This window comes from Entelurus aequoreus, linkage group LG14, assembly GCF_033978785.1.
Source record: "Entelurus aequoreus isolate RoL-2023_Sb linkage group LG14, RoL_Eaeq_v1.1, whole genome shotgun sequence".
Taxonomy (NCBI): domain Eukaryota; kingdom Metazoa; phylum Chordata; class Actinopteri; order Syngnathiformes; family Syngnathidae; genus Entelurus; species Entelurus aequoreus.
The window spans coordinates 15,685,231-15,711,067 of record NC_084744.1 but is presented as its reverse complement, the minus strand read 5'-3'; the positions used below and the strand labels follow the sequence as shown (position 1 = coordinate 15,711,067).

Here is a 25,837-nt window from a genome sequence, read left to right as displayed (position 1 = left end):
AAACACACAAATGGAAATGAAACGTCACATATCCCAGCATGCACCGCGCACTTCTTCTTCTACGGGGAAAAAAGATGGCGGCTGTTTACCGTAGTTGCGAGACCTAAACTTTATGAAAATGAATATTAATAATAATCCATATATAAGGCGCACCGGATTATAAGGCGCACTGTCAGCTTTTGAGAAATGTTGTGGTTTTTAGGTGCGCCTTATAGTGCGGAAAATACGGTACGCAAAAATTAGAGAGCGATGTGCTGTCTATCATTCACAATCCTTATATAAAACATGAACACATGTTTTTTTATGCATTCTAAGTCGTAAATAAATAAATGCATAAATAGTCTGTCAATGAGGGCTCTCTATTCCGCCCACAAAACCCTCTAAATAACCATACAAAACCCGCCAACCATACTCTATATCAGTGGTTCTTAACCTTGTTGGAGGTACCGAACCCCACTAGTTTCATATGCGCATTCACCGAACCCTTCTTTAGTGAAAAATAAAATGTTTTTTCAAATTCAAGACAAAGTTATATGTTTTTAGTAACACTTTAGTATGGGGAACATATTCTAAGTAACAAAGACTTAATTTAGAGTTATTTGGACACTAGGGGAACATATTCTAAGTCAGGGGTCACCAACCTTTTTGAAACCAAGAACTACTTCTTGGGTACTGATTAATGCGAAGGGCTACCATTTTGATACACACTTAAATAAATTGCCAGAAATAGCCAATTTGCTCAATTTACCTTTAACTCTATGTTATTATTAATAATTAATGATATTTATCTTTGTGGAAACACTGATCATCTTAATGATTTCTCACAATAAATATATATAGAAACAGATAAATATCAATATGCGACACTTTATTTTTATATTTTCTCTAAGTGCACATTTTTCAAATTGAACATTTTCAAATGATCACTATTAAGACAGTCTTGTGAAATAACAATATCCCATTTTAACTAGCTAGCCACTAACATTTTTTAACAAATCATGAATTACTTTGCACCATGTTTTTACAAATAATAACTCATGTAAAATACAAAAGTCAACTCTCAAATTTTTAAATAAATCATGTCACACTTTAAACTAGACACCAAATATGTTATCTGTTTCTTTGTCAGTTAGTGAAGACCAAGTCTTTAAAATATTTTCTTGGATTTTCAAATTCTATTTGAGTTTTGTCTCTCTTAGATATAAAAATGTCGAGCAAAGCGAGACCAGCTTGCTAGTAAATAAATAAAATTTTAAAAATAGAGGCAGCTCACTGGTAAGTGCTGCTATTTGAGCTATTTTTAGAACAGGCCAGCGGGCTACTCATCTGGTCCTTACGGGCTACCTGGTGCCCGCGGGCACCGCGTTGGTGACCCCTGTTCTAAGTAATAAAGACTTAATTTAGCGTTATTTGGTTAGGGTCAGGGTTAGGGTTATAATAAGGCCATGCCGAATAAGGCATTAAGTAGTACTTAATAATGACTAGTTAAGACGGCGTGGCGAAGTTGGTAGAGTGGCTGTGCCAGCAATCGGAGTGTTGCTGGTTACTGGGGTTCAATTCCCACCTTCTACCTTCCTAGTCACGTCCGTTGTGTCCTTGGGCAAGACACTTCACCCTTTGCCTCCGATGGCTGCTGGTTAGCGCCTTGCATGGCAGCTCCCGCCATCAGTGTGTGAATGTGTGTGTGAATGGGTAAATGTGGAAATACTGTCAAAGCGCTTTGAGTACCTTGAAGGTAGAAAAGCGCTAAACAAGTATAACCCATTTATCATTCATTTATTTATAGCCAATATGTTACTAATTTGCATGTTAATAAGCAACTAATTATGGTGAATATGTTCCCCATACTAAAGTTTTACCATGTTTTTTTTTACTGGTGCATAAAATGAACCGTGCATGAACATCACCTTGTTCAAACAACAAAACCAACACAGTGCATAAACTCACAACAAATTACACACCTGCAAACCAGTCAGCTGTTGCCGTATCCGTAAAAAGGGAGAAGTTTGTATTTACACGATGAGTCGGGTGTGTTTTGACCTCCGCCGAACCCCTGAGGCCGACTCACCGAACCCCTAGGGTTCGATCGAACCCAGGTTAAGAACCACTGCTCTATATACATATCGTGACCTGAATATTGACCAAATATTAGAGATGTTGTTATTATAAGCGCTAACGGCGGATTGATAACTCACAGCTCAGCAGCCCTCTGCTCTTTTACTGTGAACTTGCCGCAATGTCTTGCTTCTCACGCATCATTGTGTCTCTGCTCATCAAAGTTATTCTAAATGATAAATCATGCCTCATCTGTATATTTAGCCATTAATCTAAAAGATGTTCTGTGACATTCAATTCATACCCGGAGATGGAGACAAACACACACAACCGCAGACAGTGTCTACAGGGAGACTTTTCTTTGTTAACCATTCGTGTGCATCATGATTAATTCTTCATATAAACGGGAAGATATGGACATCCCATCAGTCGTTATCAATGCAAGAGCAGACATTGTACAGTAAGCTATCTTTTTATTATGTCTGTAGTTTTTATTTTTTGTTTAGCACTTAGCAAAACTGCTACATGATGCTTAGTGTTTCACTAAAGCTGGATCTTTTTAGCACAGCTTCTAAAACGTGTAGCTCATCCTCCTTATATTCAGGATCAACAATACATGTTTATGGATAGTTTTCCCAAAGTAATCGTTGTTGGCTCTCAAAGTCAGCATGATTTGCATTGTTGTTTGTGATGAAAGGATCTGTGATTCCTACCTCTATGTCACCAGTGACGTGTCTGGCTAGCTCATTATCTCTTAAAATAGTTTGGGAATCTCTGTAAGATTAATACTATTTTGATCATATCCATTTACCTTTCGAAGAGTTTCGGTGTCATACATCAAATATATATGATTATAGCTTCAATATAGACTTGTTTTTCCGCTCTGCTGGTACTTTAACATCAGCAGGTAGTTACAGTATGAATGGATATAGTTTATTTGCGCACTATTGACTAGTGATGCACTGAAAATTTGGCCGGGAAAAAGGACGTACTGTGATCACCGGAACAGCGCTGCCGATACTCAACGTTGTGAGGACATAAGCCATACGCACAAGGTTGTCTGGATCGGAGGCAGCATGTCTGTGCTGTGGACATACTTTAATGTATCCGCGATATACAATTATCTGCGATGTTCAAAATTTAAGATGACATTGACGGCTTTTCATGGGAGGAAGGCTCCCAGCAGCATGAAGCAAGTGTGACAACGGGCTCGCTGCACCTTGAGTTGCTTTTCGTTGCGGACTTGAAACGACAGAAGTAAACAATCCCTAAACACATGAACATTCTACAATAACACAAGAAATAGATGCTAGATTTGTTGCCAGTCCTTTTTTGATAGAGAGTAAGAGGATTGGAGAAATCTTTCGGGGGAAAAAAATCTCAAAGTACATTGCACAATAAGCAGCAGCAATTGAAAATGGAGCAAAACGATATTATGTAAGAAAAATACATGTTAATACTATAATTAATAACAGATTTGTTTTAAATGTATGTATACACGTTTATGCCTTTCTAAAAGAAAATATATGCATATTAGACAATAATGTGATCACGTCATATTGACCAAGCCCCTATGCCACAAGTATTTTGTCAATATAGGGGAAACCCTGGCATGCCTGTAAGTTGAAATGCATTTGCTATTTTATGTCAAAAGTGTAGTGTTAAAATCTAATTTGTTTAACATTTGTATAAGTTTAAAACGATTGTGTAGCTATCTTTGTTAGCCTGTCAATGGGGTCGCTGATTGTATTTTAGCACCAAACTAGCTGCCCAGGGGTCCCCACCCAATCAGAGGCCCCCGACTTTGATAGCGGAATGCAATGATTGGTGTTCATAATTGTAAATCACAGACAGCTCAGCTTCGTGTAGCAACTGTATACTCTCTCGCTTGGCTGCGTTGGTTTTTCCTACTGCACTGAGCGGGGTGCAAACCCAGGCTGCTGGTGTGAGACGAGTGTGCTTACTACTGAAGTAAAAGCACAGGCAATCTCCCAGATCGCGCTGACGTAAAGGAAATTATTTTATAAATGGATGATATTTTTACTATGTTGCGGTTTGGTTTAGTAACATTTTTCATACTGTGTTTTTGAGGCAAAGATGGTTGAGGGGAGGGGGAAACACCCTCAGCCCCCTTAGGTCATTGTTAATTATACAAATTATACAATTAAGCATTTTTCTGTGGGAAACACTGGGCAGCCTACAGCGACAACTGTTAGTGCCATTGATTTTTTTGACTCGGCTAATTCGGGACCGTTCTGTAAAATTGTACTGCTTTGTTAAAAATAGCTACCAGTTGCTGGTCCTGTTTAAACAACTGTGATGAAAAGGAAAATGTAGGCTACCATTATCTGAGAGAATGAACTCCCTTACGCTGTAATTGTCTATATGCTTTGCTTTCTGTCCGTTAATATACAATGTTAACTTTCTTATTCTGCACGTGTCTACAGGTTTACTGATCAAAAAACACAATAAAATAAATAATTTAAAATAATTACTTACGTGTGACAAAGCCTACGCGAAGACCCTCTATACAAAGTAGTTCATTTTGATTTGAATTTATTTTTTAAAACTTTAGCGGTGATGCACATGCTCACTATCATTAACTACTAGGCCACCTACTCAGTGGCCTAGTAGTTAGAGTGTCCGCCCTGAGATCGGTAGGTTGTGAGTTCAAACCCCGGCCGAGTCATACCAAAGGCTATAAAAATGTGACCCAATACCTCCCTACTTGGCACTCAGCATGAAGGGTTGGAATTGGGGGTTAAATCACCAAAAATTATTCCTGGGCGCGGCCACAGCTGCTGCCCACTGCTCCCCTCACCTCCCAGGGGGTGATCAAGGGTGATGGGTCAAATGCAGAGAATAATTTCGCCACACCTAGTGTGTGTGTGACAATCATTGGTACTTTAACTTTAAGCTCTCTATGACAAACCAGCTCACTAGTAGGCCATGTCCACACGAACACAGACACTTAATAAAAACATACTTATCTCTGCGTTTAGGCCTCTAGTCCACGCACAGATGCATACTTTTGTCTTTAAAAACGCAGACTTTTGCAAAGGCTGGCCAAAGTGTAGAGATCCAAAACTCTCCGCTTAGCGTATGCGTGTACACGGCACAAACGGAGACTTGTGGTGATGTCGCGGTTGTGCCCGGTCATTTCCAAGCTCAACAACACTGCCTTGCTGCCTTTAAACACACTATAAGAGGACTTAATGTATGTTTGAACGTAAACATGCAGCTATTTTCAGTCAACATTAGTAAAAAGACACACCAAAATGGGCTATGCGACACTCCCTCCGGCGCAAATGACAGTCAGCTGTTTTGGATATGATCACTGTCGAACCACCACCGGATGGGACAATTTTGACAAGCAAGACTTTTTGCTGTGTGTCATAAGAAAGGTGCAACATTATTTTATGTTTTTAGTCCTTATTTAACGACAAATCATGAAGTTAACTTACGTGTCTTGCGTCTATTTTTGTAGATGGAGCCGGGCGCGACCGTGCTAGCGCATAAAAAGCGACCAAGCAACTAAAAAAAAAATAGCGTTCTACTTGTAGTGTGTACTGATGTTAAAGACAATATACACTCCATTACACATGTACTATATCACTATATCCATGATTAAATGCTTTATAATTCCACGAGAGTTTTGCAGCGGTACACGCACGTCCGTGCACTTTATATAGGCACTTTTAGACATGCAAAAGGGTTTCGTTAGTGCGCGCTTATTTTAGAAATAATGTACACTTCACTGCACATGTAATACATCACCATGTTATAATTCTATGAGTGTTGGGTTTCTGCAGCATTCGCTCTTTAATAATGTTCCCAGGATTCTGTGTGTATGTGCAGGCAGGTTTTAAAGATAATGTACATGTCATTGTACATCTAAAGTCGATCAAAATAAACATAATAGGAGGTGTAATGTCACCAAGTCAGATATTGCTGCTTTTTTTCAGGCTTCTGTTTGGACAAAATGTGCATGGCAGCATGTGTATGCGTTTGTGTGTAGACATAGACCGTTTTGGAACTACACTTGTGTGAATGGACATCGTTTTAACCCCAAATGTGTGTTTTTGAAACTCTCCGTGTTCGTGTGGACATGGCCTTGTTCTGCACGGGTCTACATGTTTACTCATCAAAAAACACAATAAAAAATATTTTAATAATTACTTACGTGTGACAAAGCCTACGCGAAGTAACTCTACACAAAGTAGTTAATTTTGAATTTGTTTCGAGGAAAACGTTAGCGGTGGTGCGCATGCTCACTGTGATTGGGAAGCTCTCACTAAGAACGCCGGCCAACTTCCATGTGCACGTTGTTGTGTTTATCATGGGATTTCGCCATCATGGAAAGTATTTCCATCGACATCGAAAATGTGATCCGGTGACACGTTGTGTTCAGTTACCTGTTCTTCGGCGTACTTAAGGACACGGTCCACTTTCGACGCCTTTGTCCGTTCTTTGGTTCGACCAGAGAGCTGGTTGCGTCGCATGAAGCGGGCACACCAAGAAGGCCCGCCTGCAAAGGCGCTTATATTAATCTCTTTGGCCACGACCACGGCGTGGAGACCTAACTGCGCCAAAGTCAGGCTTCTCCCGGCAGCGCGTTGTTCAAGCACCCACTCTAAGAGTCTTTTCTCCAGTTCTGGCCATGGCAGCTTTTGCCCGCGATTAGCTTTCTTCGTTTCTTTCATTGCAGCGAGCATATCCTTTGATTTTCGCCAGTTCCTGACCATTCTCTCATTCACTCCAAACTTTCTGCCTGCCGCTCGGTTGCCGTTTATGACTGCATATTGCACTACCTCCAATTTGAAAGCAGCACAATAAGATTTTCTTTTAGCAGACATTTTGTTTTTGTTCGGTCTTATCATGTTTTACGGCGGCTCGCATCCACCTAAATGGTGCATTACAGCAAGGATATGTTCCGTATGTGGCTCTTCTTCTGGTTACTAAACGGGTTGCAGCCATGACAAAAAAGGTGAACACCGCCATCTACTGCTGGATGCTGACCACGCATGAATAGGTACGTCCGATAATATCGGGCTGCCGATATCATCGCCAATAAATGCTTTAAAATGTAATGTTGGTAATTATCGGAATCGGTTTCGTTATTATCGGTAGCGGTTTTTAAAAGTAAAACGTATGACGTTTTTAAACGCCGCTGTGTACACGGACGTAGGGAGAGGTAGAGAGAGACAATAAACCTTTAAGGCACTTCCTTTACGTGCATGCCATCCCAGTCACATAATATCTACCGGCTTTACTCATTACGAATTGATCCAAGACATACTTGTTCAACAGCCATACAGGTCACTAGTGATGGGTTGATGAGGCGTCATGAAGCGTTTCGACACATTGCAAAACTGTATTGATACTGTGTCGATACTGTGTCACTAAATACTGACATCTGCTGGACATTAAAAATCCCTACAGGCAACCTATGGACCGACTCAACTGACAGATTTTATGACCTAGTATATACAATAATATAAACCAAGTCATTGTATTTCATTTAGGATTATTTCATATCTTCATTTAAATAAAAATATATTTTTATCTTTTTTAGATACAGTCAATAAATAATGTGAACATGTATCATAACATGGAAATCTAAGAGAACTTGTGAATGAGGAAGCTTGTGGACTGGGATTTTATTTTTAACAAATTTTTATTAAAAAAAAAACAATTTTTCCAACGTATTAAGTTTTAGACTATTTCTCTTCTTAGTTATTATTTCTCCGGCTGTAGAAAAGACCCGCTCACAGGGCACAGAGGAGGCGTCAGTGCGACACAGTTCGCGTATCGGTCACGTGACCGAAACAGCTCATGATCGGTCACGTGACTTTCTAAAAGCGGTACGCGCACCGACACAGGGTTTTGCTCTATGAGCTCGACGCATGCGCCGATGCATCGGTGTTGCCGGACCCATCATTACAGGTCACACTGAGGGTGACCGTATAAACAACGTTAACAATGTTACAAATATGCGCCACACTGTGAACCCACACCAAACAAGAATGACAAACACGTTTCGGGAGAACATCCGCACCGTAACACAACATAAACACAACAGAACAAATACCCAGAATCCCTTGTAGTACTAACTCTTCCGGGACGCTACAATATAATTTAATTCCACGACTGTATATACTGGTATCGGTTGATATAGGTATCAGTAATTAAGAGTTGGACAATATAGGAATATCGGTAAAAAAGCCATTATCGGACATCTCTACTCATGAATCATGAAAAAAGGGCAGATATTAACTGACATCTTGTGGCGGTTGCAGTGTTTCCCAGACATTCGTATATCTAACTTAACTTTCTCATGTAGGGTGTGTGTATGTCTTGGCCATCCATTTTTTTCTTTGGATTAGGAAAATAATTTTATATCCATTTTCTACCACTATTCCCTTTTGGAAAAAACTATTTTCTCTGCTTTTTGGTTTGATAATGAAAAACAAAACACATCGTTATCCATTATCCAAATGTATTAATGTGTTTATTAACACAACGTGTGGAAAACTATTCTCTTTATTCCACGTTCAATGTATAGACATGTAGGTAAATTGCACTCGCGCGGTGTCTCTTTTTGAAATGACCGGGAACAATAGACGGCGACAAAGAAGAACTGTGTCGTCAAAACAAGTTTGTCTCTGTGAAGAGTTGCCTTCTGCCTTTAGTGTTCAGAGACATTAAAAAAAGTGACACATTTTTTTGGTTCTCTACTGAGCAAGTAACCTGGTCGGTGTACGTCACCCTTTTTCTTCTGTTGTTCTTCCGGGTCACTAACAGACGAGGATACTGAAAAGAGACACTGCACATGTGCAATCTACCCATATGTCCGAACCCTGTTGGGCAATTGAGATATTGTTTTCCACTTGTTTTAATTTCAATTTTCAAACTGATTAATAAACCTGGATAATGGATAGCGTTCCATTTCTAAATTTTTATTATCAAAACAAAAAAGGGGGAAAACAGATTATTATGTTAAATTACTTTTGTGTTCCAAACAAAAAATGGATGGCCGCGACATGCATGGCCTGTGTAGTAGCAACTTCCTTGTTCATTTCCAGAGTCCGTCAACTTTTTTCACTTTATCAAACTGTGCATGCAAGTGGCCCCGAGGCCACATTGGGGCCCGTGCGTGTTTATACTGGGTTCTAAAGAAGATCACATTTTACTTGTAAAATAAACCCTTTGCTTGAAAAAATACGGATTTAAAAAAAAATTTTTTGGTATAAATTGGCCTGCAGTGTAAACAGTCTCGGTTTCCTCAGTCTCTTCCACTCCAACATGAGCTGGTACTCAGCAGAACCTTACATTCACAATTGGAGCAAGCTTTGTTGTATTTCCATCAGTAAGGGGCCTGAACTACTAAAGGTTTGCATGTGTTAAAACATGTGCAAACTTGAAATGTGATGAGTTTGCCAAGTATTAAAATGAGCTGCTTTTTTTTTTTTAACGAAAGAAACTGCTGTTTTAAATGTGTCCACTGGATGTCACAATAGCAATTCTGTTAGGCAAGCAAACGGTTTATACCGGGGCCAAGCAAGAGGTACACAGAAAAGGGAGACTATTGCTCCTCCTCCTCGACCCACATGAAACTTAAAACCTGACGTTTTTTGTCTTCTGCTTCGGACACATCGTCATTTGGCACCCTTGTTGCCCCAAAATGTCTCTGTCAAAAACAGGAAAAGTGAACTTAACCCTCTTGAATAGTTTTTACCTCCGTTTCTTACGGTTTGTTGAGTTAGCACTGGATTGATACGCGGACATGACAAAGGAGGTATTTGATACCTAGAAGAGTTTACATGTTGTGTTTTTTGTTCAACATTTAAGGAAAAATAATGGCAGTCACGCTAAATATTTACACTTTTGAGCCCAAGTTGAACAGTTTCTTAGGTTTTATACCAGGGGTGTCAAACGTACGGCCCAAAGGCCGGATCAGGCCCACAAACAGGTTTTCCCGGGCAGCGTGATGATTTGCTAAGTATAAAAAATTAGCTGCTTTTTTTTTGCAACGAAAGAAACTGCTGTCCTAAATGTGTCCACTTGATGTCACAATAGCAATTCTGTTTGGCATGCAAACGGTTTGTACCGAGGCCAAGCAAGAGGTACACAGTGAAGGGTGACATAAACCTGCCATTTTATGTCTTTTGCTTCGAACACATCGTTATTTGGCACCCTCGTTGCCCCAAAATGTCTCTGTCAAACACAAGAAAAGTGAACTTAACCCTTTTGAATAGTTTTTACCTCTGTTTCGTACGGTTTGTTAAGTTAGCACTGGATTGATACGCCGACCTGACAAAGCAGGTATTTGATACCGCGAAGAGTTTACATGTGTTTTTTTGTTCAATCTCAGAAGGACTGTGACTTAAAGTTTAATCCTGGCTTTGTAGACCCACTGAGACCAAGTCTAAGCTCATTGTGTTTTTGAAGCTGCACCAATTTCCTCAGAATTTTCAACAAACTTGGAAGTGTTTTGTCCAGAGGATTATTTGTGATTTGTACATTTTCAGAATGTGCTTGTTCTATTTTTGGCCATGGTAAAACAAAGAAAACAACCTAGAGTTTTCTTTATTTTTAAGTTATCATGCTGTGATTTTACCGTTCCGTAAAGCAGTGTTTTTCAACCACAGTGCCCAAGCACACTAGTGTGCCGTGAGATATTGTCTGGTGTGCCGTGGAAAATTATGCAACTTCACCTAATTGGTCCCAAAAATATTATTTGCAAATCAATAATTATAATCTGCAAATAATGTATCGTTATCTTGTGTCTGTGCCGTATAGAGCTCGGCAGGGTAACCATGTAATACTCCATAACAGTAGGGGGCAGCAGGTAGTTCATTGCTTTGTAGAAGTCGGAACGCGTCAAGGATGGTTTGTCGTGATCCTAATATGCAGAGCACTGCGGGAGACAGCATGCATATAAAAAGGTATGTTACGCTTACACCAAAAATGAACAAAAGGCAAGTCCCGCTAGGAAAAGGCACTGAAGCATAGGGATGGCTATGCAAAACGAAAGTAAAACTGAACTGGCTACAAAGTGAACAAAAACAGAATGCTGGACGACAGCAAAGACTTACAGTGTGTGTCCGTACATGACATGACAATCAACAATGTCCCCACAAAGAAGGATAGCGTCCGCACAACTGAAATAGTCTTGTTTGCCAATACAAAGCAGGTCAGGCAATAGCACTCAAAGGAAGGTGTGTAGCTGCTACAGAAATACGCCAACAAAACAGGAAGAGACACCAAAATAACAGCGCAAGACAGGAACTAAAGCACTACACACAGGAAAACAACAACGACCTAAAAAAAAAAAGCCAACCTGGTGGAGTTTCAGATTTTAACGTTTCTGCTTGTGGTGTGCCTCCGTATTTTTTCAATGAAAAAAATGTGCCTTGGCTCAGAAAAGGTTGAAAAACACTGCCGTAAAGCATTGAAGGTGGCCATCATTTCGGCTAAATAAACAGATTATTTGATCTGCTAATATTTTTGCCATACGATGATTAATTATTGGTGTATACGCTACTAACCTTGCCTTCACTTCTAAATTGTTATCGTTTGTTTTTTTTACATTCCTTATGGACGTCACGTGGTGCATTTGACAGTTACCTGCTCTTCGACGAACTCAAGGAAATGGTCCACCTCGGACGCCTTTGTCCTTACTCTGCGGCTATCAGAGAGCCGGTTGCGTCGCATGAAGCGGGTACACCAAGAAGGCCCGCCTGCAAAGTCGTTGATATTAATCTCTTTGGCCACGACCAAGGCGTGGAGACGTAACTGCGCCAATGTCAAGCTTGTCCCGGCAGCGCGTTGTTCAAGCACCCACTCGATGAGTCTTTTCTCCAGCTCTGGCCATCGCGGTTTAAGCCCGCGATTAGCTTTCTTCGTTTCTTTCATTGCAGCGAGCATATCCTTTGATTTTCGCCAGTTCCTGACCATTCCCTCGCTCACTCCAAACATTCTTCCTGCTGCTCGATTACCGTATACGACGGCATATTTGACTATTTCCAGCTTGTAAGCCGCACAATAAGATTTCCTTTTGGCAGACATTTTGTTTGTGTTGGGTCTTCGAAGTTCTTCTTCTTCGTGTGCTACGGCGTTGGGCATCCGGCTTAATGGTGCTTTACTGCCGCCTTCTGCCCCGGATGTGGCATTACTTCTTATTTTGATTGTAGTCATGACATAAAAGGTGCAGTGTTTTTCAACCGTTTTTGAGCCAAGGCACATTTTTTTAATCGAAAAAAATCCAGGGGGACACCAACCCTTCCTCGTCGCCATTGTTGTGTGCCAAACTTGTCACTTATTAGTTCATTTATTAGCAATCTAAGCCTAATAATACACCGAAAGAAAGCTTATTGTCTTTTTCTGCCTTTTTATCCTGCTCTTACTTTTTCCATTTCCGGGTGTCCAACACACAACACATGTCATCATATCCTGTGTCCCCCGCCCTTAAGTCCCCCTTACAATGGTTCCGGTGACCCGAGTAAACAATACATGACAGACACCACCAGCAGAAAATGTTAAATACTATACTCAATAGCCTCTATTGACAATATACAGTCGTTCTCATCAAATACCTGACGCAATTGTTCCGATCTAGGGTGTACCCTGCCTTCCGCCTGATTGTAGCTGAGATAGGCTCCAGCGACCCCGAAGGGAATAAGCGGTAGAAAATGGATGGATGGATGACTTCAAACTAGGGATGTCCGATAATGGCTTTTTGCCGATATCCGATATTCCGATATTGTCCGACTCTTTAATTACTGATACCAATATCAACCGATACCGATATATATAGTCGTGGAATTAACACATTATTATGCCTAATTTGGACAACCAGGTATGGTGAAGATAAGGTGCTTTTTAAAAACAAAAAAATAAGATAAATCAATTAAAAACATTTTCTTGAATAAAAAAGAGAGTAAAACAATACAAAAACAGTTACATAGAAACTAGTAATTAATGAAAATGAGTAAAATTAACTGTTAAAGGTTAGTACTATTAGTGGACCAACAGCACGCACAATCATGTGTGCTTACGGACTGTATCCCTTGCAAACTGTATTGATATATATTGATATATAATGTAGGAACCAGAAATATTAATAACGGAAAGAAACAACCCTTTTGTGTGAATGAGTGGGCGAGGGAAGTTTTTTGGGTTGGTGCACTAATTGTAAGTGTATCTTGTGTTTTTTATGTTGATTTAATAAAAAATAAAAAAAATAAAAAAAATAAAAACGATACCGATAATAAAAAAAACGATACCGATAATTTCCGATATTACATTTTAAAGCATTTATCGGCCGATCTCTACTTCAAACCATAACCATCATTAATTCTCTTGTCTCAAAGCAGGCTTACAAAGAATGAGCTACCTGCGGCCACCTACTGGTACGGAAGAGTATTACATGGTTACTCTGCTGATCTCCACATTGTTTGCGGATTATAATTTTTGAAAGGGACAAGCGGTAGAAAATGGATGAATGGATGGATGGATGTTTTACTAAAAATATTTTTCCGACCAATTAGGTGAAATTGCATAATTTCCCACGGCACACCAAACAATATCTCACGGTACACTAGTGTGCCGCGGCACAGTGGTTGAAAAACACTGACCTACTGCACTGGAGTATGTAGCATGGGCTTCTATGGCTGTATCTCCTTTCCACTATAGTAAATATTTTAACATGAATTACTACTAGTAATAAACTTTTACATTCCATACATACATCTGTTTGATATTTACTTATTAACACCAGTGTTTTATTTAACCCTGTGTGATCAAACCGTAATCTAGTTACCTCTTATTTTCTGTTCTAACTGCATTGATGGATTTCTGCACACTAAAATATTTCCTTCCACTACGATTATTATCCCACATAGTTTTTCCATCCTTCTTCTTATTATTATTATTATCATTTACAATTGCCTTTACTTCCCCTTTTTTCTGACGACACATTCATATTTTAAGCCCTCTTGTTTGCTTTGTTGACAATACTGTTTCCTCATTTCCTTCCACCCCAACATGAGCTGGTTATCAGTAGAACCTTACTTCTATTTTGATGCATTCGCAATCGGAAGAAACTTTGTTGTATGTCCGTCACTAAATTTTCTCGGCTTGATGTAATGCTTTTGATACTATGCAGAGCTGCAAGACAATCTTCACAGCACATAAACAATACCGCCAAAGTCATGAGTCTTTTCAACATAAAAAAAATACAGTAATCATTGTTTCCTTCATTTCGAAATTTTACTCTATTACGTTACTTACTTTCACGACCGCATCCATTGTGGACCGTCCTTTCCAAAAAACACACTGATATGTTGCCAGTAATCCCGATGAGAAAAGCTCTATCGTGTATATAATGTATATCATTTATGTCGCCTATTGTTTATATTGCACAACCCAAATGTCGTCCTCGGTCTTCTCTATCCTACCTCTCTTGCCACACTTCTACACTTCCTACAAATTTCGCATTTGACCTTGGTCTTCCTACAAATTTCGCATTTGACCTTGGTCTTACTCTGATTACGATGCATTTCAGTGTTTTGTTTCCTCAGTTCTCTTCAGCAATTCATTATCTGCCTTCCCATTCCCCACTCACACCTACCAAAACCTAACTTCAGGCATGTGAGCACCCTTTGAAACAAAGGAAAAGATGAACGTTTTTATCAACACAAAGCGCTTCCATGCAAGCCCCAAAAGAACATTTTGAAAATCAAGACTACGGTATTTTCCGGACCATTGGGCGCACCGGATTATAAGGCGCACGGCCGATGAATGGTCTATTTTCCATCTTTTTTTATATAAAATGCGCATCGGATTATAAGGCGCATTAAAGGAGTCACATTATATTTTTTTTTTTCTAAATGTTAAGCACTTCTTTGTGGTCTACATAACATGTAATGGTGGTTCTTTGGTCAAAATGTTGCATAGATTATGCTTTACAGATCATCTTCAAGGCGCTTTCTGACAGTCGCTTCCGGATGCGCCGTTTTGTGGGCGGTCATAATTATGTGGCTAACCTTCGGCAGCGTCTTCTCCCCGTCATCTTTGTTGTAGCGGTGTAGCGTGCAAGTACGGGGGTGGAGGAAGTGTCAAAAGATGGAGCTAACTGTTTTAATGACAGTCAGACTTTACTTACCGTATTTTTCGGACTATAAGTCGCTCCGGAGTATACTGTTCGTCGCACCGGCCGAAAATGCACAATAAAGAAGGAAAAAAACATATATACGTCGCACTGGAGTATAGGTCGCATTTTTGGGGGAAATTTATTTGATAAAATCCAACACCAAGAATAGACATTTGAAAGGCAATTTAAAATAAATGGAGAATAGTGAACAACAGGCTGAATAAGTGTACGTTATATGACGCATAAATAACCAACTGAGAACGTGCCTGGTATGTTAACGTAACATATTATGGTAAGAGTCATTCAAATAACTATAACATATAGAACATGCTGTACGTTTACCAAACAATCTGTCACTCCTAATCGCTAAATCCCATGAAATCTTCCTCCCCGGTGTCGCCTCTGGTATGCGCCGTTTCCTTTCTTTCTGCTGCTCGAGCGCCGTTTTCTGCTGCATATTTCACTACGTCCGGCTTGTAATCTGCAGTATATGATTTCCTTTTCAGTGCCATTTTAGTTCAGCCCTTCTCAGTTTTTATAAGTTACCGCCAATGTTGAAATAATCAATTTTAATAGCTACGGATGTAGCAGCAGTTAGCATCCCATGACCCACAATGCACTTGTGCCATGACGCACAAATACAGATCAGCAGGTACCAGAAGGTAAGAAAAGTTGCTTTTGAATAATATTGCGAAACAAAACGCCAGATAATATGTCTTACCTTACACACACCAAAGTAATACTCGTATGTTTAATGCGGCGACAATCCACCAAGCGGTGCGGCTTCATAGCTTACCAAAGTTGTACTAAAACATTTTGATAGATTTTTGAGCGCCGTGTGTAATGTTCTATATTTTCAATGGAACATATAAAATGTTGGTGTTGTTTACTTGAGTGATATTGCCATCATACCTCTTACCACGTATCTCTTATGTTTGACTGCCATCTACTGGTCACACTTATTATTACACCATGCACCAAATAAAATTGCTTCGAGGTCGGTGAGCAAACCCAGAATTATTCCGTACATTAGGCGCACCGGGTTATTAGGCCCACTGTCGAGTTTTGAGGAAAAAAAATGATTTTAAGTGCGCCTTGTAGTCCGTAAAATACGGTAAATTTTTCTGCAATTGGGTGCATTTCAACACTATATTTTACCTTTAGATTTATTCTCATCTACCAACCTATTTTGGCTGTCTTTTTGACACTTACATGTCCCATGTAATGAACCACAACATTTTTTGCTTTTCATATTGGATAATTTACTAAAAAAATTATAATGGAAAATGTAATGTAAAATTCTATTACATGCATGCAAAGAACTCAGAAAACATTTCCCATTTGGCAACTCTATCCTGTAGCCACGGCCCCTCGGGTAATATACTTCCGGTGTTGTGACCTCTGTTTACATCCGCCACGTCAAAGATATACCTTCTCTGTGGCTACTAATAAATACTCTAGAACAGGGGTGTCAAACGTATGGCCCGTGGGCCAGATCAGGCCTGCGAACAGGTTTTATCTGGCCCGCGGGATGAGTTTGCTAAGTATAAAAATGAGCCGAAATTTTTGAATGAAAGAACCTGCTGTTCTAAATGTGTCCACTAGATGTCGCAATAGCAATTCTTTGTATCTGTAGATTATACTACATATGTAAAAAAAACAAAAAAAACACATGTTAGTGCACAAGTCGAGGAAAATTATCCAACTACATAAATAACATCCAGTAATTTGATTTTGATATTATTTTTGTATGTTGTTAGATTGAAAATTAACACCACTGAGTTAGTTGACTGATGAACATTATTACATAATTTATTCAGAAAGTATAAATAATGACAAATAAAGATACAATTCGATCAACCGCAACATGTACATGTAAAAAAACAACAACAATATCATCATTAACTTTTAAACAAGGAATACAATCTGAAGTTTATCTTTAAGTCATCGTGCCGTGATTTTACCAGACCGGCCCACTAGGAAGTAGATTTTTTTTCCATGTGGCTTCCAATCTAAAATGAGTTTGACACCCCTGCTCTAGAACTACAACTGGTTCGGAACTAACAATGTTCGGATTGTAATCATCCAAATATGATTAGCAGCGAAGTAGAGAGCCGTCAACGTTGTGGCTCTGGGATTGAACGCAGGCGACAACAAGCAAGCTAGCTATATGATGCTAACGATGCTAACTAGCGAGCGTTACAATCAATGAGCAACTCAGTGCGGCATTCAGGCAATACGAACGGCAAGTACCTGCGGCTGAGGCGAGAGTTCAACTAATTTTGTTTAGATCCTATTATAATTTTATATTGTAGTGGGTTTACATAATTCACCCACATAACTTTTGTTATTCTTAGAGCGTTACGGTCGGACTGGTTCTCACAGGACACATTTCCGGTGTTCGTTTTTGCCCTGAGAAGCCACAGATGTATAAATACTTCTCAAAGTCGGAATGTTGTTAAAACAATTTTCTCCATCTTTTGACACTCCTCCTTCCACTCCCGTCCTTACAAGCTATAATATTTCATTAAAAAAAACGCGGAAGTGACATTTTGACATGAAAATTAATGTAAATAAAAGAGGATTTTTCCGCATTTTCGGGGACATTTCACGTGCCTGTAACTTGTTGTCTCTAATTTATGTGTGTAAGTAACTGAAGTCATTTTAAACTATACTCATTGGATCATGTTAGTCAGCTTGAATGATGTTAAATTACATATTTTGACATATAAGTCGCACCTGAGTATAAGCCAGAGGATCTGTCAAACTATAAAAAAAGTGTGACTTATAGCCTGAAAAATACGGTACATTCTTACCATAGATTTTCTTGTTAGCTTCATCTTGTCCTCCCTCTCTCTGTAAGATACAACACACAACGTTCGTGGGCAGATATTATACTCGTTACCAGTTTACAAGTTTCGTGCCACCAATAAACCATAAAAAATGTAGGAGACATCCTACTTTTGTTTGTAAGTTTTTCGATATGATGGCTGGTCATCATCTGAGTCCTCAGGTTCCTCCATAACCTCGCAGCTCCTGGTAAAGATAAAACATGCAATGAGATCATGGGAGAAATTAATGACTGGAATCTAACTGCAAATTTTGGATTGAAAAATAACTAATGTGCTTTTTGCAAAGAGCTCTTATTCAAATTAATGTGAATCAAAAATAATTTACAACAAGGCAACTGAAGGGCAGGATTTTCAGTTTAGGGATTTAGACTGTCGGACTGTGGAAGAAGATGGATGGATGGATGGATGGATTTAGACTGTAAATATTGACAATAAACAGCACAGATGCGGCTGAAACACTTGAGGACATAAAACTTGGATCAACATTTATGAGACTCACACTAAAAGCTTAGATTCTGCCATGAAGTCCTCCAAAGTTTCCCGGTCAGAAAAGAGTGCTTCATGTTAACAATAAAAGAAAAACAGTAGGAGAACCAATGTGGGGCTCATTTAATCGCACAAAATTTTACCCTAAAAAGCCTGCGCATACCTTTTTTTCCCCCATTCTGAAAAAAGTCATAATGAAGAGTCCTAATATTACAAGAATAACGTCACTTTTTCAAGAAAATATAAACATTTTTAATTTCAGTGAGTGATTATCGAAAACAGTCTTTATTTTTAGCACAGCTATTATTTCATAATCATAATAATCATAGTAATAATCAATAATAAACTTCTCAACATTGTTTTTAAATATAACAATGACTGACATCCAAATTTAGATTTTTTTACGGTATGTTTTACGATTTTAAATTGATGTATAATTTTCAAGAATCGATTTTGAAAAATAAATACATATTTTTTTTTCAATTTTGTTTCAAGAACCCATCTTTGAATTAAAAACATTACAACTATTATCAATATTATCATCATTTATTCTCTTGCCTTTATTAATTATTGGTTTTCCTTTTTTTTTTACAATTTGACTTAAAAAGTATTGGATTTGTACAAAACCCAAAATCAGTGAAGTCGGCACGTTGTGTAAATGGTAAATAAAAACAAAATACAATGATTTGCAAATCCTTTTGAACTTATATTCAATTGAATAGACTGCAAAGACAAGATACTTAACGTTCGAACTGGTAAACTTTGTTATTTTTTGCAAATATTAGCTCATTTGGAATTTGATGCCTGCAACATGTTTAATAAAAGCTGGCACAAGTGGCAAAAAAGACTGAAAAAGTTGAGGAATGCTCATCAAACACTTATTCGGAACATCCCACAGGTGAACAGGCTAATTGGGAACAGGTGGGTGCCATGATTTGGTATAAAAGCAGCTTCCATTAAATGCTCAGTCATTCACAAACAAGGATGGGGCGAGGGTCACCTCTTTGTGAACAAATGCGTGAGCAAATGGTCGAACAGTTTGAGAAAAACTTTTCTCAACAAGCTATTGCAAGGAATTTAGGGATTTCACCATCTACGGTCCGTAATGTCATCAAAAGGTTCAGAGAATCTGGAGAAATCACTGCACGTAAGCGGCAAGGCCGAAAACCAACATTGAAGGCCCGTGACTTTCGATCCCTCAGGCAGTACTGAATCGAAAGCCGAAGTCAGTGTGTACATCAGTGTGTAAAGGATATCACTACATGCGCTCAGGAACACTTCAGAAAACCACTGTTAGTAACTACAGTTTGTTGCTACATCTGTAAGTGCGAGTTAAAACTTGACTTTGCAAAGCGAAAGCCATTTATCAACAACACCCAGAAACACAGCCGGCTTCGCTGGGCCCGAGCTCATCTAAGATGGACTGATGCAAAGTGGAAAAGTGTTCTGTGGTCTGACTAGTCCACATTTCAAATTGTTTTTGGAAACTGTGGACGTCGTGTCCTCCAGACCAAAGAGGAAAATAACCATCCGGATTGTTATAGACGCAAAGTTCAAAAGCCAGCATCTGTGATGGTATGGAGGTATATTAGTGCCCAAGACATGGGTAACTTACACATCTGTGAAGGCACCATTATTGCTGAAAGGTACATACAGCTTTTGGAGCAACATATGTTGCCATCCAAGCAATGTCTTTTTCATGGACGCCCCTGCTTATTTCAGCAAGAAAATGCCAAGCCACATTCTGCACATGTTAAAACATCGTGGCTTTGTATTAAAAGAGTGCAGGTACTAGACCAGCCTGCCTGTAGTCCAGACCTGTCTCCCATTGAAAATGTGTGGCGCCTTATGAAGCGTCAAATACGACAACGGAGACCCCGGACTGTTGAACAACTTACGCTGTACATCAAACAAGAATAGGAAATAATTCCACCTGAAAAGCTTAAAAAATTGGTCTCCTCAGTTCCCAAACATTTACTGAGTGTTGTTAAAAGTAAAGGCCATGTAACACAGTGGTAAAAATGTACCAACTTTTTTGCAATGTGTTGCTGCCATTAAATTCTAAGTTAATGATTATTAGCAAAAAAAAATTCAGTTACTCAGTTCAAACATTAAATATATTGTCTTTGCAGTCTATTCAATTGAATATAACTTGACAAGGATTTGCAAATCATTGTATTCTGTTTTTATTTACCATTTACACAACGTGCCAACTTCACCGGTTCTGGGTTTTGTATGTCTTCTCAATTGCTTTTCAAATTTGTATCTTAAGTTTTGTAAAGATGGAATTGGGTTGGAGTAGCTATATTTTCTTTTGTTAGATTGAGCAACATTCCTTGACTTTTGTAAATAACATTTTAAAAATACATTTAAAAAATAGGTTTTTAGGCCAAAACTGCAGCTAAGATGAGCTTTTGTAACCTATAACCTGCTTTAAAAGGGTGTTTATTGTAATCTATATACCAAATAATATATTAAGAGAATCCTGTCGAATCGAGAATCAATTCCAAAGAATTGAAATGGAATTGTGAGGTGCCCAAAGATTCCCAACTCTAAAAATAATGTTGTTTGCAATATTAAAAAAAAAATCTAATTTGTGTTTTTTTTCTTATTAAGTTACACACTAAATTATACTATAATACCGTGATTACCTGAACTGAGGTTCGGGATTCATGTGACAGAACCAGCTGTCAGGCAGCCTGCTGCAGTCGATACCATCAGGAAGTTTGCGCCATTTCTGGCAACTGTCACACTGCACCCAGTTCTGATCTGGACCCTTACTGTGTACAAAAGAGAAACCTTTTAAAGGATTTAGGTGTAAAATTCATCACATATCAGCCCACATTCGGAATCAGTGGGATGTTACAGTAGGGTAATGATCATCCTGCTTCCCCTCTGTTCTTTTCTTAAATGTGATTGCACATGTGTTTGCACAAAATCGCTAGAATTCCCATCTGTCTTGAAATATTTCCTGTCGGGACCACAAAAAAACTTTAAAAATGTCTTCTCTAGTATGTAGTGGAATTTTTTTATGTGTTAACATCAACATATCATATTTGAGGAGCACCAACCAGATATCTGCCATGCTTCTGCCTGGGTTGCTTGTATTCATGTTGAAGTGGATTTGATTACAGTATTCGTCTAGTTTGATCGCCAAACTGACCATAGCTCTCCTGTAAAAAATGAAGCCGTCAATATATTAAAGGTAGCAAAAGCTGATCACATTTGAAGGAATGGCACACGCCATTTACCTGTATTTGTCCGTCTCTATAAAGCTTTGTTTGTTGTGCGTTGGGTCCAGAAAGTTGCACTCTATGACCCCGATGACCCCGACACCTTTGCTATTGGGCTGCAATAGCAAAATAATGTCAGGCTGTGCAACATTAGGCTTCTTCATTCACGATTATTCTTTTAGTGTGTCATAAATACAGTTATACGGTTAGACATTGAAACCAGGCTGTCGAAATAAACGCAATCAATCGAAATAATCTAATACCATGATCAACCGGATCTAAAAAAATAACGCAATTAACACAAATACAGCGCAAATGACTAAAAATCCCTGAAACACAACAACATACTGTATTTTGGGCAGTTTGTCCATGCACAAATGGACATTAAAAATCCAGTTACAGGCTGCAGAAGCTAACAAGTCAATATGGGAAAACGCTAAACAGCATGTTGGCCCTTACAATGGCAAGTTTGAGTTAACAAAACAATCGACCAACAAATTATTACGGAAACTCTGTAGGAAGGAGTTTTTTTGTTATTTAACTGAAGCACTTCAATCTTAAAATATCACAATAATAAAAGAAAAGCAGTAACACATTAAGGTTGATAAATATTTGTTTAGACAAAACACAGATGTTTTGTTAACATGAACAAAGTGTTTTATAAACAAGTTAGAAGCATATATACTTCCTTCTTCCTTGGGTCTCTTTGCTCATGCAAAATACAACACGATTAATAGAGATTAAAAATTAATGATATTAAATTGTGATTTATCAAAATTAATCCACAGCAATCCTGTGATTAACCTAATTAAAAAATGTAATTGTTTGACAGCCCAAATTAAAAGAAAAAGGCATGAGCCCTACTACAAAAACAGTAATCAAACGTCTTCGATATCCTCTGCAGTAGACTAGGGATGTAACGATACACGGTATTAATGATAACAGTGGTAAAACTCCTAACAGTTAGTATTACTGTTTTAAGTTAAAATGATCAAAAAACCGTGATTGATAACGGCGCTTTGATAAACTCACAGACTGACTGGCACCAGCATGCCATCTTAAATGCTAATGTGAAAACAAGCAACATTAACATCTTTCCCCATTAAGATGCAACATACCCCAAAATAAACTTAAATAAACACATTACAGTCGTTCTATAGTCAGAGGAATACGAGACAGAGGTGTTCTTACGGTGTGTTCAACCAACGCCCGCCAAAAAAAATAAATATATATATTATTTGTTACGCACTTATCATTTAAACAAATCTTTTTAAAGTGCCACAGTAAAAACAATATTTGAAACAATAAAAGTTTAACCATTAAAAAAGATAAAATAGTAAGAACAAAACATGATCAGTGAAGTACAATAAACACAAAACATGCAAGATAGTGGGTTTTCTATCAGTGTGTCTACTTTATTTAGTTATTCAAAAAAATAATTGTTAAAAAGATTTCAATGTATGTTTAAGTAAATTTTTTCAGCACATTCAAAATATACCGCGAGAATAAAGAGAACCGTGATTATTTTGGTCACGATAACTCAGATAAAAAAAAATTCATATCGCTAATCCCTAGAGTGGACATTTGTGTTTTGCACAACATGGCTATTTTTTCCCAGGAATGTGTAATTTAGAAGAAATAGACCAAACAAAGGTCCACTGCGGAGGATGCTGGTTCTCTGGAGGATATAACAGGAGCACTCCACTGTTCTTAACAAGGACTCACCTTAAGCTGACAGCCTATACGCTCATAGGCTTTAATGAGTCGGTTCTTGTGATACATCATGATGCCGTAGTGGTCTTTGCTTCTGGTGTTGTAACCAAAAATAATTGGCACTCGTTTGTTCTATTGACAGAAGTGAAGGAACAAAAACTAACATAATATTGTCGCTCATAGGAAACCAAAGAGAAAGCGCTTTGTTGTAAATAGAGGATACAAGGAAGTTGGGCTTGTAGTGGTCCTTTTTGCTCTGAGCCAGACTTTTGGCGATCAGCTGAGTTTTCACCTTCTGACCTCGTATGACCACTTGCATGTGAGGCTTCAGATACAGAATACTGCAGTAGGCCTGCACACATTGAAAACATGCATTCCATACACATCATTCTGACTTTCACAATTTTCTGAATCCATTGAAAAATCCTTTAACAGCAGATTGGACAAACTCATGAATAAAAGTGGAACACCAGCAGACAACCAATAGGGATACAGAGCATACATTTCAACATTGATGGCATAAATCGCAATTATGGAGGAAATAACCAATGCAATACATTGTAACAGAGTGCCACTGCAGTGTTTTTGGACCTAGAAAAAGCATTTGACACAATTAATCATAATATCTTAATGGGACCTATTAATAATTTTGTCTTTTCTCACTTATAAATGTTGTTCAATGTTGGATACATGTGTAAAACAATGCCACAGCAGTAACATATTGTGTCATTTATCATTCTATTATTTTGTCAACATTATTAAGGACAAGTGGTAGAAAATTAATAATTAATCTACTTGTTCATTTACGGTTAATATCTGCTTACTTTCTCTTTTAACATGATCTGTCTACACTTCTGATAAAATGTACTAATCATTTATTCTTCTGTTGTTTGATACTTTACATTAGTTTTGGATTATACCACAAATTTGGGTATCAATCCGATACCAAGGCGTTACAGGATCATACATTGGTCATATTCAAAGTCCTCGTGTGTCCAGGGACACATTTCCTGAGTTTATAAACATAATATACATTTTTAAAAAACGAAAGATGTTGTGATGCCAAAAAATATCAAAGTAATCATAGTAGTATCGACTAGATACGTGCCTGTACTTGATATCATTACAGTGGACGTTAGCTGTAGATCCACCCATAGCGTTTGTTTACATTTTGATGCCGGTGAGCTACGGTTTGTAGTGAAGCATGTTTAGCTATTGCTCGTCCTGCAGGGATGATACTTGTAAGAAACTTACTTTATTTGTCGCCATGGAGACCAGGATTAGTGATTTAGAAGTAGCTAAAACACTGCCGACGGCATGTGGATGTTAGCCACTAGCTAGCTAGCCATATCTTAAAGCATCTCTTCCTGAGGGCGTTTCAGTGTTATAACTTCACCTTTATCTTTAGTTTTTAGGCCAAAATGCGTCCGTTCTCCCTTTTCTGTCTACACACTGTGTCTGCTTGTAAGTACTCCGTGATTGTGTGCCGCCGAACATGCTCGTCTGCTCGTAAACCAGCAATGTCACAACGTGACTTTGCAGTACTATAATAATACCGGTATATCGTACGACCCTAACAGGAAGAAAATAAAACATTTGTAAAAAATTGCCATGAGATTCAAAGGGGTAGGATTAAACACGCTTTGATTTTTCCTACTCCTCTTTAAACATGTTGTAATGAGAAGCTGGAAATATGTGATGCACCATAATGTAACTGTATGCATGTTTGAAATAAATAAAAAACATAACAATAACCATCATACACATGATACTCAGCTTCGCCAGTACAAGACATAGGAATATGATAATAAAGCATGAGGATTCATCCCCAGCCGAGACAGCATTACACAAAAGGTTTCCTTACCCTTAGCGAGTATACACTCTGAGGTATGTGTGATGGGATTCTCTCACCAGGCTGGTTCAACCCCTCGTAGACGTCTGATGGAATTTGGATATCGTAACGGTCATTATGAAAGTCAAATTCTAAAGTGCCAGTTGATGTCCTGCCACATGTAAGAGAGACAGATCAGTATTAGCAATGCATCAACAATGTAATCAACTGTCTGTACAGTGAACAAAGAAAGGAGACCACACAAAAGACTGTAAATAGATCAATTGGCAAACATCAAAGCACATATCTATGCATCCAACAAGACGGCAGCTCTTCTTCCAAGGTTAGTACTGTAAAGAGTCAGAATCAGGAATCAGGAATCACACGGTAAGTATTATGCAGTAACGTACAGAGGCTTATCGAGTTCCCACACGGAATACAGAGACTACGTTTCAATGCACTAAATTAGTCTGACTTCTCAGTTGGTTTTATTTTTTTGTATTTTCACACA

General features: G+C 38.5%; 1 protein-coding gene across 1 annotated transcript in view; it reads right to left on the bottom strand.

Annotated features, from left to right (window-relative positions):
* morc3a (MORC family CW-type zinc finger 3a) overlaps nucleotides 1-25,837 on the bottom strand; it is a 51,330-nt gene that overhangs the window by 6,420 nt on the left and 19,073 nt on the right. Inside the window, exons 6-13 of the mRNA XM_062069085.1 lie at nucleotides 25,360-25,498; nucleotides 23,719-23,847; nucleotides 23,508-23,627; nucleotides 21,801-21,898; nucleotides 21,621-21,722; nucleotides 21,201-21,329; nucleotides 18,173-18,247; nucleotides 18,028-18,067 (exon numbers count right to left, since the gene is read on the bottom strand). Coding sequence (XP_061925069.1) covers nucleotides 18,028-18,067; nucleotides 18,173-18,247; nucleotides 21,201-21,329; nucleotides 21,621-21,722; nucleotides 21,801-21,898; nucleotides 23,508-23,627; nucleotides 23,719-23,847; nucleotides 25,360-25,498 — 832 coding nt within the window. The remainder of the gene's footprint in view (nucleotides 1-18,027; nucleotides 18,068-18,172; nucleotides 18,248-21,200; nucleotides 21,330-21,620; nucleotides 21,723-21,800; nucleotides 21,899-23,507; nucleotides 23,628-23,718; nucleotides 23,848-25,359; nucleotides 25,499-25,837) is intronic.